The following is a 12,088-nucleotide window of genomic DNA, read 5'->3' on the forward strand; positions in this document are numbered from 1 at the left end:
GCATATAACAGGAAGCTAAAACTCATGAATAACAAAGGTCATGAAAATAGGCGTAGTCTTACATCTACTAATTCCTAATAAAGTGAGTATTTTTAATATTTTATTTACATACATGTGTTTTAACAATTATTCTAGCTCAATAGTGATCGATTTGGCAGATTCTACACGTGCTTGTGACCATGTTCTGCAGCTACAGATGTTGATGCATGGATCTGAGGGATCTAGGGCCACTCTTAATTATTCATGGCTCTGGAGTGACGTCACACACAAGATGCTACTGCCATCTTGAGGATGAAAGCCGCATTTGCACCCTGGGCTGTTTCAACAAAAAGTCTCACAACAAAAGATTCCTCCTCTTCTGTGACGTCCCAAGACCCTGTTAGTTGCCAGAAATGGATTGCCGTGGTCATAATCGTGAACTTACTGCTACAATTTCCAACTGTGTTATATTTCAGGATCAGACAGTCACTCTCAGCACACAAAGGCTGTGCTCTTAAAAGCTTTGAGGGCTTAATGTAAACGTGCCCACAACTTCTGTCTTCTCTAAGTATCAACCCGTTTCATTTTCTGTTTTATTCACTGTTTTTCACCACCATCTAAATAAGTAACAGCATGCGGTGACGTCTTCAATATACGTAGTGGCGACAGCCAAATAAGTCATGTGACTGACACAACGGGACCACCCAGTGTAGCCATGGCAACTAGAAAGCGTGCTGTAACGTAAACAAAACGCGCACGTCAACGCAAAACTACAGAAGGATATTAGAGGATGAACTGCGAATATCCGTGAGTCAAGCTGTTCAGTTCTTCTCTTACATAAATGAAACGTGGTCTTTTATTTCACTAAATGTGTTTGTTGTTGTTATATGAGGTGAACAAACAGCATCAAGTAGTTACAATCTCACTTCCAAAACTGTCCTGAACTGCACCAATGGAAACGCCTCTGTTAAACACGTCCGGTGTCCATCAGGTAAATACCTCCTGGCAAATATCACACATTTATTATGTGGCCTATATGTTAAGTTGTCTGTTGTCCAGCAGCTGCCAGAGAGCGCCACCTGCCTGTCATTGTCAGAAGATGGTCAGTTCCTCAGTGTGGGCCACGCCAGAGGTTTGTCTCTTTGGTCTGCGGCCTCTTTCGTGTCCGTGGCTGAGTGGTCACTGGAGCAGATAGAAATGACATCTGTTCAAATGAACAAACTAGCAGAGGACACGTACTTACTGGGAACCATTGATGACATGGGTAAGAGTTTCTAAAGATGAAAATACATACATACTGACTTAACCATGTGCAATACCGTCATATTCATGTGCAATTAGTGTCATACTCACAAGCAATTAAGGCTATATTCATGTGCATATAACTGATGTTTACTTACCATTAGTATTAGTATTATTTAGTCTTATGCTAGCTATTTTTACTTTATTTTATTATTATTATTTACCTTATTTTATTATTATTTTATTTTAATCTTTATCTTTATCATTTTATTTTATTATTATTATTATTAATTTTTTTTTTTTTTTTTTTGGTTTTGTTTATAAGAGTTCTTCTATTAAGAGTGTCCTTTTCCTCTGTATCTACTGCGTTGTAACATTTCCCCACGTGTGGACAATAAAAGATTATCTTATCTTATATAAAGCCACTTACCGATATTATCTTTACAGGTGTTGCCAGGATTCTGATCAGTCAGTCTGAAATCATCCATCTTATCAGTGTCATTAACATAATGGTATAACCTTCATCTCACAGTGTTTTCAATCATTTTAACCTCATACATAGGGAATAATTAATACATTTGATGTACTAGGAGAATATCAACAATCGAAGTATTTGCATCTCATTTCAACTGTGTCAAGGAGGAGATTATGCAGTTGCTTCCATGTGCTGTAAGTAAGTTATCGTCACAAAATGAAGGTAAACTATTGTTAAGTGTGTGCGGTGTTGCTCTGTTTTTTCTTCAGGCAATGGTGCTGTTTGGCTTGAAGTGTTCCATTTTCCGACCGAGTCATGGCTCAGGGAGTTAGGAGCCGCTCTCTCTCAACCACAGGTAAAGCAGAAAGCAGCAAGACTTGTACATTTTCAACCAGGCTGTGTTTTATCTCTATGGCAGGACTCAAACTCCTCTACAGTGTCAGAGGTCCAGTGGTCTCCTGTTGCAATGATAAACAAAATCAAGCCTCTACATGTGTCAAGTATGTTTAACATGTCTATTCTTATATAAGTTACAAAGCAATAACAGGGTATTTACTCATTTTATTTTCCAGACACTATTTCAGAAAGTCTCTCTCAGTTTGATTCACATTATCTGGTCTTGGATGGAGAGTGGACTCCAGGGTACGACGTGAAAGATGTATTTTTATGACTTTCAAATCAAACGTTTGTGTTTTGTCATTTAGAACCTGCACCGTACACTTTCTCCTGCCATTATCCGGTGTGAAAATAAAAAATACAGGTTTGTAATAGCGACAATAAGCTGAGCTGAAATTTAAATTATATGAAAAATATATTGTTTTAATCAAACAATGAAGCTGAAAGTAGCATAAACTTCACAGAAAAGTTCATTTTTTCCATAAATTTAAAATGAGCTTGGAGGAAGGTGATAGGGGACAAATCAATAAAAGAAATACTGTATCAAATCAAATCTGTTCATTCATTTCCTCCATTTACAGACTTGCCTAATGCCGTCTGCTTGTGGTGGAGTGGAAGCAAACATCTTCTTCAGTACTCGCTCCAAAAAGCAACTAAAAACAAGTCTGGTAGGACCACGGCAATGTGGATTTACTTTTTATGTAACAAACAGAATAAAGAAAACTCTGTGTGTTACAGAGTTTCAGCATTTGCCTGGAGTGTTGTGTCCAAATGCAAATAGAATAGTTTGTTCTGCGGTCAGCGGATGCACTCGCTACATTGCCCTCGGTCTCTCTGACAACGTGGTGTGTGTTTGGGACAGAAACTTTGGTAAGTCTGTGCTGTTGCTTGATCATCACCGGTTTTAGCAATTTGCACACAAGCACTGAGTTTATACAAATATTAATAACAGTAAAACTAGACGTTAAAATATTTATTGCGGCACCCTTTACGTACTAGATATTTTTTTATGGAGATTCAGAAGTTGACATTCACCAGTCACAATACTGAACTCATGTGTGGTATTGATTTGTACATTCGATGCATAATAAGGGGTAAAACAGTAATTCTATTGTCACACTATGAGAAGATCTATCAGAGCTCACCGCCTGCTGTAGGATCATGTGGATCTCTGTCTGTCACTATTGGAGACACTCTGGGTTTTTGTGGACAAACAAGCGCCCCTCGACTCCACGGTGCCCACACATAACAGCAGAACAACATTGTATCTCATTCTTTTGTATTTTCTATGTTATAGGCTCTCCGTTGTCTGTCTTTTCCGATGTGGACAATGCCTTTTCCGGGATTCGTTTCATGGATTACTGCCCTGCTTCTCTGGAAGACTCTCACAGCTGTAGTGACAACAGGCTCCTTCTTTTACTGAAGTGCAAAAGTGGGGCAGTGTATACATTAATAACTGCAGGCCGCGGAAGAGAATTGCGTACGCTACATTTGACTGAAAGGTTACGCAGTTCACATGCAGACTATTATGCGCTCTATGTTCAAATGAGGTTTAATCGTGTCCAGTTTGTTTGTCTGACTAACAGTAGTCAGAGAATGCAATATATTCACGCTTTTTGATTTCCCTACAGGGTAAATGACAGTGGCGACCTCCCAACCGTCGCTGCAGCTGTGCCATTTCTGCAAGACTTGGTAGTAGACAAATTATTTACATTTGTCAGGTTTTTTTTTTTTTCATTCCCTGTGTGTTTTTATCGGTTTCGCAGGCTCTCATGATCCAAAGAAATGGTCAAATGTACCTGCAAGATGTCATCAATAAAACAAATGTGTGCTCTTTGATTCTTCCTCCAAAGCATGCGATCGCCTCCTCCTGCAATCCCGTCTTTGATCTCGACCGCTGGCACAAAACTCTCCTCATCCAAGGTAAATAAACCACCGCAAATGACCTAAGTGACTTTTGTTGTCTTAACACACATTGTGCACATTGATTTGTGTGGTAAAATTGTCTAAAAATATCTATTGTAGGTGTCAAGGATCCTCTTTCGACAGAAGATGGCCACAATCAGCTTTACATTTTCCGCTTTGGAGAGTGTGACATTGTTAAGCCATACATAATCACATCCTCAGACTCTACAAAGACACAGAAAGCATGTCACTTTACCACATTTAAGTATCTTCACGACAGGTTGGTATTATCTTTATTCAGTTAAGGTTAATCAGAAAAAAACATGGATTGTTTATATTTAAATACTTTAAGGACGCTATCTGCACAAGAAAGGGCTAAAGATGTTAAGAAAACATGGATGCAGCTGCAGGAAACATCAATGACAATAAAGCAAAGGTATCCAACAAACCACTTTTGAAGAGAAGAAGAATCCATTGACAGTACATATTGTTAGATGACATATAATACAATGTACAATGAACTAAATAGTGATTTATTAGCTTGTATTTCTGAACTCAAATAAATGTTTGTATCATGTTACCGTTAATGTTGGGTAAGACATGTGTTTAGTGCTTGGGGCCAATTGAATTATAGTGTAAACAAGGAATTTTCAGTCAGCAAAACATGAATTAAAGTAAAATCCTTGAGTACTTCATGATGACTTGTCTGCTTTAGGGTAGAACAAAGTTTCATTTCAAATTAGGAAAAGAATTTTTCACTAATTATCATTGTATAACTGTTATAGTTTCACTTTAACACAAATAATTGCCATTTTATTTATTTCAAATAATGTTTACCTTGTTAAAACAGTAAAGAAGGACTGTTATCTTCACGTGTAAGGTATTCCTTTCCACCCCGGGGTACTGTATGAGTAAAAGTACTAGAGATAAAAGATCAGCATTATTACCCTCACCAAAATGTATTTTAGGCTTTTCAATTGTAATCAATAGACAATAGACACAACATCTTGTGCTAAAATATTTTTTTTGTCTTCTCAATTAAAGGGTATTGACTGTTTTGGCAAAAACATGATTTTTATTCTCCCGAGCAGTCCTCATAGATAACATCAGCAGAGTAGCATTGTTTGTCTTGGATCTTAATGCGTTTGGAGTCCAAAATAAACCAGAAAGATGGGCCAAGAGCCCTGAACAAAATTACCAGAACATTATCATTTTCAATCATCAAGATGCAGCCATTGTCTTAAAATGTAAATGACTGCTCCAGAAGACAACTATAACAATTATTGCTGTTTCTAATACAATTCAAAGGACAAATAGCTCTAATTAGTTTTAAAAGTGTTAATGTCTTTCACTTTTCAAAATCAAATGAAATTCTAAAAATGCGTTGTTCCACTCAGAATAACAAAAATAATAATATACTTGTATAATGATAGACTGAGAGGTCGTCTTTTATTAAAGACATCACATCAATACACAGACGTGTGTCAAAAAATCAGAAGATGATTTGTATGTTAAGAAGACTTTCAAAAATCAACGTGTCACTGTTGCAGAATGGAAATGGACTTTTCATTTGGCCGCTGTGACTCATCAGATATTATTGGCTGCATTGGCCTGAGGGGGGCAAATCCTTCAGCTCAGCCTGGAGCATCAAGACTGAAAAACATCAATTCTAGGGCTGCATTTGCAAGTGAAGCTGCAAGTGGAAGTCTTGCTCTTCCTGAGGCATGTTGTAATTTGAGCTCAGAAAGATGCCAATAGATGCACAGTGCAGAGACGCAAAACCTAAACAACATTTTGAGCAACACAAGTACTATTTATATTTATAACCTCCTCCTGTTAAGCAACAACAGAATCCACCATATGCATTATTTCATAAGATGCTCTCATCTTTTGAGTCTGATTTGTTTTGCAATAGGTGATTTCTGCTCTGCAACATGAGGCTCTCCCGGGCGCTCGGGCTCACCTCCTTCTTCAGCTGCGATGAGTTGGCATTGCACGTAAAGGATGCAGTTATGATTGTGTTAGTCTCTGTCTCTGATGGCGCAGTGGCCTTGCGGTAAAACCTTTGCAGTCCCTTTCTGAAGTGGATGGTGAAAAGGCCATAGATGATAGGATCGAGGCAAGCGTTCCCCAGGCCAAACAGAAAGAGGATGTGTGTCAGAGAAAGAGAGACCTTCCCCTCCAGGTCAGCAGGAAAGAACCAGTACCACAGGCCCAGCAGGTAGTATGGAGTCCAGCACACAATGAACGACACCACAATGACAATACTCATCTTCAGCGTCTTCATCCGGGCTCGGGGAATGTTGTTTTTGGAACATCGCAAATGCATCTCATTTGGTGGCACTAAAATGAAATGAACTCAATCAACTGCTTTTGATTATTGGAAGAAGCTGTTGTGAAATCACAGTATATGAACCAGTTTATAATTCTAATATATTGCACTAGGCTAGTAGTTACAAGTAAATCAAATAAATCTTCATATAAACTTGGTATAGATAGAAGTCAATGATATGAACGGTGTCTGAACATGTCCTAATATAAACAGGTTAATTCGATGTATACAAACTTACAGTTGTCTCTTTTCAAACGTTTGGATATTTCACAGAAGATCCTGGTGTAGCAGGTGATCATGATGACCAACGGCAGGAGGAACAAGCAGGAGAAGGTGAACATGTTGTAGGCAGTCTCGTGCCACTGGAGGTCAAAGCTGCCTCGAGTGGTGCACTGAGTGAAGTCCACCGGGTGGCAGATGGTCACACTGTGGAAGAGGAACAACTACAGAGACAAGAGGGCTTTAGAGGGGCTGGTCAGCACACCCTCATCATCCTAATTATCTGTACTGTTCATGCAGTGCTTCCAAGATCAAAGTAGAAGTCTGTGTATATGAAACTGAATATGTGTTTGATCTATACGATGTCACATGTGGCTGATGTTTTTATTCATACAATATAATGTATTTTTCAATGTTGGCAGAATGAAATGACTGACAATACCATGTTAAAAAAAACATCACAGATCCGTCTTTTTCTTTGATGCAAGTGGTGCAATAGCAGACACCCTTGGGCGGAAAAACAGGAAAAAAGGGATCGGATTAAGGGCATACGTTTGTGAATATTTTAAATCAGCTACAATTTGGTACATTTCAATACTGCAAAAGGCACATTTTGTTTTGGTACTATTTGTACGTTTTTATTATTTTATTATACCTGCTCTTATTCTCAGCCAAAAGTTTTGCATTATACACCCTTATCGTCCATCCTTTTCTAAACTCAAGCCATGTCTCAGAACAACACAGGAATGTTTTTAACACTTTCAGGTTATTGATGTTAGGTACTGACCTGTGGCACTGACAGCACAAAGCTCATGCTCCAAGCTACGGTCAGCATCACTTGGTTCCTCTTTCGGGCCTTATTGATTGCCAGAGGGTTGAGGATGGCCGACTGTCTATCCAGACTAATCACCACAGTGACAAAGGCGCACGAGTACATCGCTTGCAACTTAAGAAACATCAGGAGCCGGCAGACAACGTCTCCGGCCAGCCATTGAACGGTTATGTTCCAGACGGCGTCCACTGGCATCACTATGAACGTCACGAGCAGATCTGCCACGGTCAAGTTAATGATCAGGACTCGGACATGAGACTTGCGTTTGCCGTCACAGTGTGCGGCCCACAGCACGGCCAGGTTACAAAATGAAGATATGGCACACAAGATGAAGGTGATGATGACTCGGACTTTGGCTGCCGTGCTGAAAGTGGGGAGCTGCGGGACGGCGCTCCCATTGGTCCAGTTTGAGAAAGATGAGGAAAAGTCGCAGGTGATGTTGAGAGGGGGGTCAGACATCAGGTGACACATGCTGGCCGCACACTGCTCACTCGTGGTGTTCATTTTGCACAGTGTGGACCATTCTGTTGAAGGCTCATGAAGGTCAGTGGTGCTGGAGAGGAAGAAAGTTCAATAGAACACAGATGAGTCAGGGGCTGAGAAGAGGTGAGCTGAGCAAGATTGGCTGCTGAGGCTCATCAAGAGGAAATAATTTGCGGGGGATTTACACGGCTCTCACATTGTCATGCAGTCAGATGGAAATATGAATGTTGGGAACAGATTGCCAGTACATATTCTGTTCAATATTCAATTAGAGAGAGGGGATTTTTCCATGATGTAGCCTGACGAGATCACTATATGAAATGTCACTTTCTTTTCACACAACTAGACAATAAAATAGAATAAAATGTAACCCTGAAAAAACCTCTGTTAAGTAGCCTTGAGCATGTTCACACTCCCAAACACGCGCGGTACCAAATAATGTTTAGTTACGGTAAATCGTGCGCACAACGCATTTGCCATTTCTTACGATTTTTATTTCATGGAAAATAAAACAAGCGGGATTGACCACACGACGCAGAACTGTCAACTTCCATGCATTGATTTCAATTAGGCTACACTTGGGCAAACACAATATTTTAATAGCTCAATTGGACTATTTAATTCTTTGAAAAAAACGTTGAACTTACGTTTAAATCCTGTACAAAAAAGTTATGGACCGAGCAGATCAGTGACGAACGTAAGAACAAAACTGAAATAACAAAAAAGTGAAGTGATTTCAGTGTCTCCTTGCTCCGCGTCTCCTCGGTGCAGAGTTCGGTCTGCGTTCGTTACGGTGCGTCTCCGGTGCGTCTCCGGTGCGCGTCTTTGGACATTTTGATGGAGACGCCTTTTGCACCAATGAGAGGCGTGAGATTCCCCCTCTGGGAGTGGTCTCACCTCTGCAACCCCCCCCCCCCCCCCCCCCCCCCCCCCCCACGATCAGACTGAAGGGCAGTGGGAAAAACATAGTAAAGAAATCGATTCAGAAGCAATACACATACCCACGTGCACGTATATGTTTAGAATAAGTAACCAATCGTTTTCATATATGCCTACAACAATATCCTCCTGATCTAATTAAAGATATAGACCTAGTTGCCATTAAGTGACATTGGAAATTAAAAATTGACAAAGCCCAAATTTGTCCAAACCCTGCAGGTTCCATGAAATTCAAAAAAGATAATGTTTTAGGTCTATAATAATGTGATAAAATTGTGCACATGGATCTAAATCTGTAATGCCTTGTTTCTATGGTAATGTAATGTAAGAGGTGGCAGGGATTAATTATATATTCTACTGTCACTGTGCTCACATTGTCAGTGTTTCCCGCAGGTTTGTACTGTCCTTATGGAAACGCAAGTGATCTTTAATTTATTTACTCATGGAGAGAATAAATATCACTTGTTGCTGTTAAAAAAAAAAGTCTGCTTACTAATTAGACATAGACTTTCATATTTATGACAAAACTAAATTATTTTAAGATTATGAGATCACTTCTATGCAACTCATTTCCATCTGATTGGAGTGTTTGAAATCATGCCTCACCCAGGCAGTCAACACTTCAGCTAATTAGCAACATATTTTACTCCAGAACCCTTCATAAGCAGGCGTTATTATTATACGTGACTTTTGGTTCAATTTAATAAGCTAAAAGAAAATAAATGCTGCATCAATATAATGAACCAACCATTTATATTCTAATTTAATATTATATAAATACATACGTGATGTGCAGGCTCTACAATGTAACCAATGACTAAGACATGGCTGTTTGTTCATGTCACTCTGATTCGGTTGTTTATAACAGGGTTTTGGCTTTGTAGCAGATGAGTCAACAAACACTGCCCATTAAATGTGGTTCACTCTGATCATTCAAAAGAATCATCTGAATTGGAGAAATAGGAGTTATTAAAACCAAGAAAATTAACAACGCAACACTGACCATTATTACCCTTTGATTGAAATGTTTACTAAGGCATATCAACTGAACTTTCAAGGGGAATAATGTCTAAATAATGTAAATTCATCAACAATCTGGACAGCCATTCTACTGAATATATACAAAATAAGTGGGAAAGAGAAGGTGGACCAAATGGAGAAGGTGATCAGCTGCAGATTTCCATCTCTGCAGGACCTGTACGTCTCCAGGGCTCTGGGACGAGCAGGTCGGATCACTGCCGACCCTTCTCACCCTGGACACGGACTATTTGAGCCACTCCCCTCAGGTAGGAGGCCACTCCCCTCAGGCAGGAGGCCACTCCCCTCAGGCAGGAGGCCACTCCCCTCAGGCAGGAGGCCACTCCCCTCAGGCAGGAGGCCACTCCCCTCAGGCAGGAGGCTATGGTCCATCCGGACCAGAACCTCCCGCCACAAGAACAGTTTCTTTCCCTCTGCTGTTGGACTCATGAACACTTCTTAAACACAGTCACTTTAACCATAATTTAGTCACTCACTGCACTGTTTACTTTCTGCACTACATCTGTAATTTTGTGTACATAGACAGCCTATTTTTATTTTTTCCTATAGCAGATTTAAAATCTTGTATTGTGTTCTATGTTCTGTGTTTTATGAGTCTTAAAAAAGAAAAAAATCTAAATAAAAAAGTGGGACAAGTTTGAGAAATGCATTGTCATACCTTTGACCTAGTGGTACTTTAACCTAGTGGTACACTCCAGAGGAGTCTGGAGTCCTGTTGACCAATGTATGCAAAGAAAACTAAAAGATGAGACTGAGACAATAAACCAAGCAGGGTCACATTACTCCATCTGAGGGAGAGCGGACCGGTGGGAAGCAGAGGAGAATCTTGCATAAGAGCACTGAAAGTTGACAAATTCAATGTCTTAAAACATTGTTTTCAAAATGTTATATAGAGATTACTTTGTAAATGGTCCTGAAAAAAACATTATACTTCTAATACATGTATACTAAATAATATCACTAAATAATAATGTGGCATAAAATCTAATTACTTCCTAACTAGTCAGAAAGTAAATTGAATGTAAAATTCATGGGCACAAATAAATAAGTGAATAAAATATATAATAATTTATGACAATGCAACATTCTGACAATCTGTTAATGCACGACAGACAGGTCCGTCTGTTAATTAGCCAGTCTCGCACACAGATCAAGTGTTTCATTTGTGCCTGTGTGGAAACTGACTTAGAGAGAGAAATAATTATCTAATCATATTAGAAAGGTTATTATGTTATTATGCTCAGTATATTGGGTTTGAATAAATTACACCCACAGTTCACAGCTGAATTATACAAATATATAAGAACAGCTCATAAGTTTTAAGATCTGTCACAATGATACATTTTCAACAAGTGCGCTATATTGCTACACTTCACAATAAATTATAGTATTGAAACCACTCTGAGACATAAACCCCAAAGCAGAATAAACCCAAACCCCTTTTACTATCCCTGGCTGCAGGGAAAAAGCCCCAAAAGTGGATGTCACAAAAATAACTGACAACAAAGGACAATGATAGTAGACATTAAGAAAAAGGGTTTTAAAAAATTAAATTACATTTGTACTTAATTTGAAGATAGACAAAACTGACACATTTGGACTAGATGGGAGATTATGTTGGACAGTAAGTTTATAGTTTTTTGTCTGTTTTTTTAACAGAAAAATCAATTAAAAAAACATGAGCCGCAATAAAACTAAGCTAATTAGTTAGTGTGTACTTCTCTACTCTTATCCTATTACAACAAATAATAATTATACAATCACACCACTAGTGCAAACAAAAATTGCACGGGTCAATAAATCACAATAAATATTGAGAACCAAAAAATATTGGTCCATTGATTTATTGAAGTCAACAGTAATGATCATGACAGGCCTATGGAGGCAGCAGGAGGAAGACCAAAGACAACTAGAAGAAAAGACGCAGAGGATATGAGGATTTTAATTTGACTCAAAGTCTTTCACGATGGGGAATTTTTTCCTGTCCCCAATCAGAGCATGCTGACCCAAAACATGTTATTTACTGTCACCCTGCTCTTCCGGCGTGATTCATGCCTCGATGAAAGCCAGTCTCTCAGGAAGTCTTGATTTATTGGATGTAAAGCAAACACAAACAACAGCTAAAATACTTGCTTGATCAAGATAATTTATTCAGAGGTAGAAGCCATTCATTGTCAGAGTCACAAATGATTATTGAAAGAATACATGGTGATTTTATTGCTTTGAGTGTGATTCTTATACAATGGAA

General features: G+C 38.9%; 2 protein-coding genes across 3 annotated transcripts; one reads left to right on the forward strand and one right to left on the reverse strand.

Annotated features, from left to right (window-relative positions):
* Positions 1–924: 924 nt before the first annotated feature.
* On the forward strand, positions 925–4,564 carry wdr93 (WD repeat domain 93). The gene is made up of 15 exons (XM_072465752.1): positions 925–970; positions 1,042–1,243; positions 1,669–1,733; positions 1,812–1,890; positions 1,966–2,051; positions 2,115–2,196; positions 2,269–2,338; positions 2,401–2,456; positions 2,674–2,760; positions 2,831–2,962; positions 3,390–3,594; positions 3,724–3,784; positions 3,859–4,015; positions 4,118–4,277; positions 4,350–4,564. Exons 1-15 carry the CDS (start codon positions 932–934, stop codon positions 4,453–4,455), a joined length of 1,587 nt encoding a protein of 528 aa, XP_072321853.1. The 5' UTR covers positions 925–931; the 3' UTR covers positions 4,456–4,564.
* Positions 4,565–5,523: 959 nt separating this feature from the next.
* Positions 5,524–8,634, reverse strand: LOC140381433 (putative gonadotropin-releasing hormone II receptor). 2 transcript variants are annotated; one of them, XM_072465496.1, is made up of 4 exons: positions 8,511–8,634; positions 7,336–7,933; positions 6,568–6,772; positions 5,524–6,340 (listed from the first exon to the last, which is right to left on the reverse strand). In XM_072465496.1, the coding sequence occupies exons 2-4, from the start codon at positions 7,882–7,884 to the stop codon at positions 5,868–5,870; spliced, it is 1,227 nt and encodes a 408-aa protein (XP_072321597.1). In that variant the 5' UTR covers positions 7,885–7,933; positions 8,511–8,634; the 3' UTR covers positions 5,524–5,867. The 2 variants fall into 2 exon arrangements, with proteins under 2 accessions (XP_072321597.1, XP_072321598.1); XM_072465497.1 differs by lacking the exon at positions 8,511–8,634 and having other exon boundaries at positions 7,336–7,969.
* Between the last annotated feature and the right edge of the window lie 3,454 nt (positions 8,635–12,088).

Source organism: Eucyclogobius newberryi, unplaced genomic scaffold, assembly GCF_026437365.1.
Source record: "Eucyclogobius newberryi isolate DKJ021-1_F unplaced genomic scaffold, fEucNew1.0.hap1 SCAF_5, whole genome shotgun sequence".
NCBI classification, from domain to species: Eukaryota; Metazoa; Chordata; class Actinopteri; order Gobiiformes; family Gobiidae; genus Eucyclogobius; species Eucyclogobius newberryi.

Bases quoted from the DNA above. Each gene is read 5' to 3' on its own strand.
- wdr93 (XM_072465752.1), top strand. From the start codon at position 932: ATGGAAACGCCTCTGTTAAACACGTCCGGTGTCCATCAG. The intron at 1,734-1,811 runs GTATAACCTTCA...TTGATGTACTAG, and splicing joins TCAGTGTCATTAACATAATG to GAGAATATCAACAATCGAAG. The intron at 2,963-3,389 runs GTAAGTCTGTGC...TCTATGTTATAG, and splicing joins TGTTTGGGACAGAAACTTTG to GCTCTCCGTTGTCTGTCTTT.
- LOC140381433 (XM_072465496.1), bottom strand. From the start codon at position 7,884: ATGAACACCACGAGTGAGCAGTGTGCGGCCAGCATGTGTCACCTGATG. The intron at 6,773-7,335 runs GTCAGTACCTAA...TTGTCTCTGTAG, and splicing joins TTGTGCTGTCAGTGCCACAG to TTGTTCCTCTTCCACAGTGT. The intron at 6,341-6,567 runs GTAAGTTTGTAT...ATTTCATTTTAG, and splicing joins ACGTTTGAAAAGAGACAACT to TGCCACCAAATGAGATGCAT.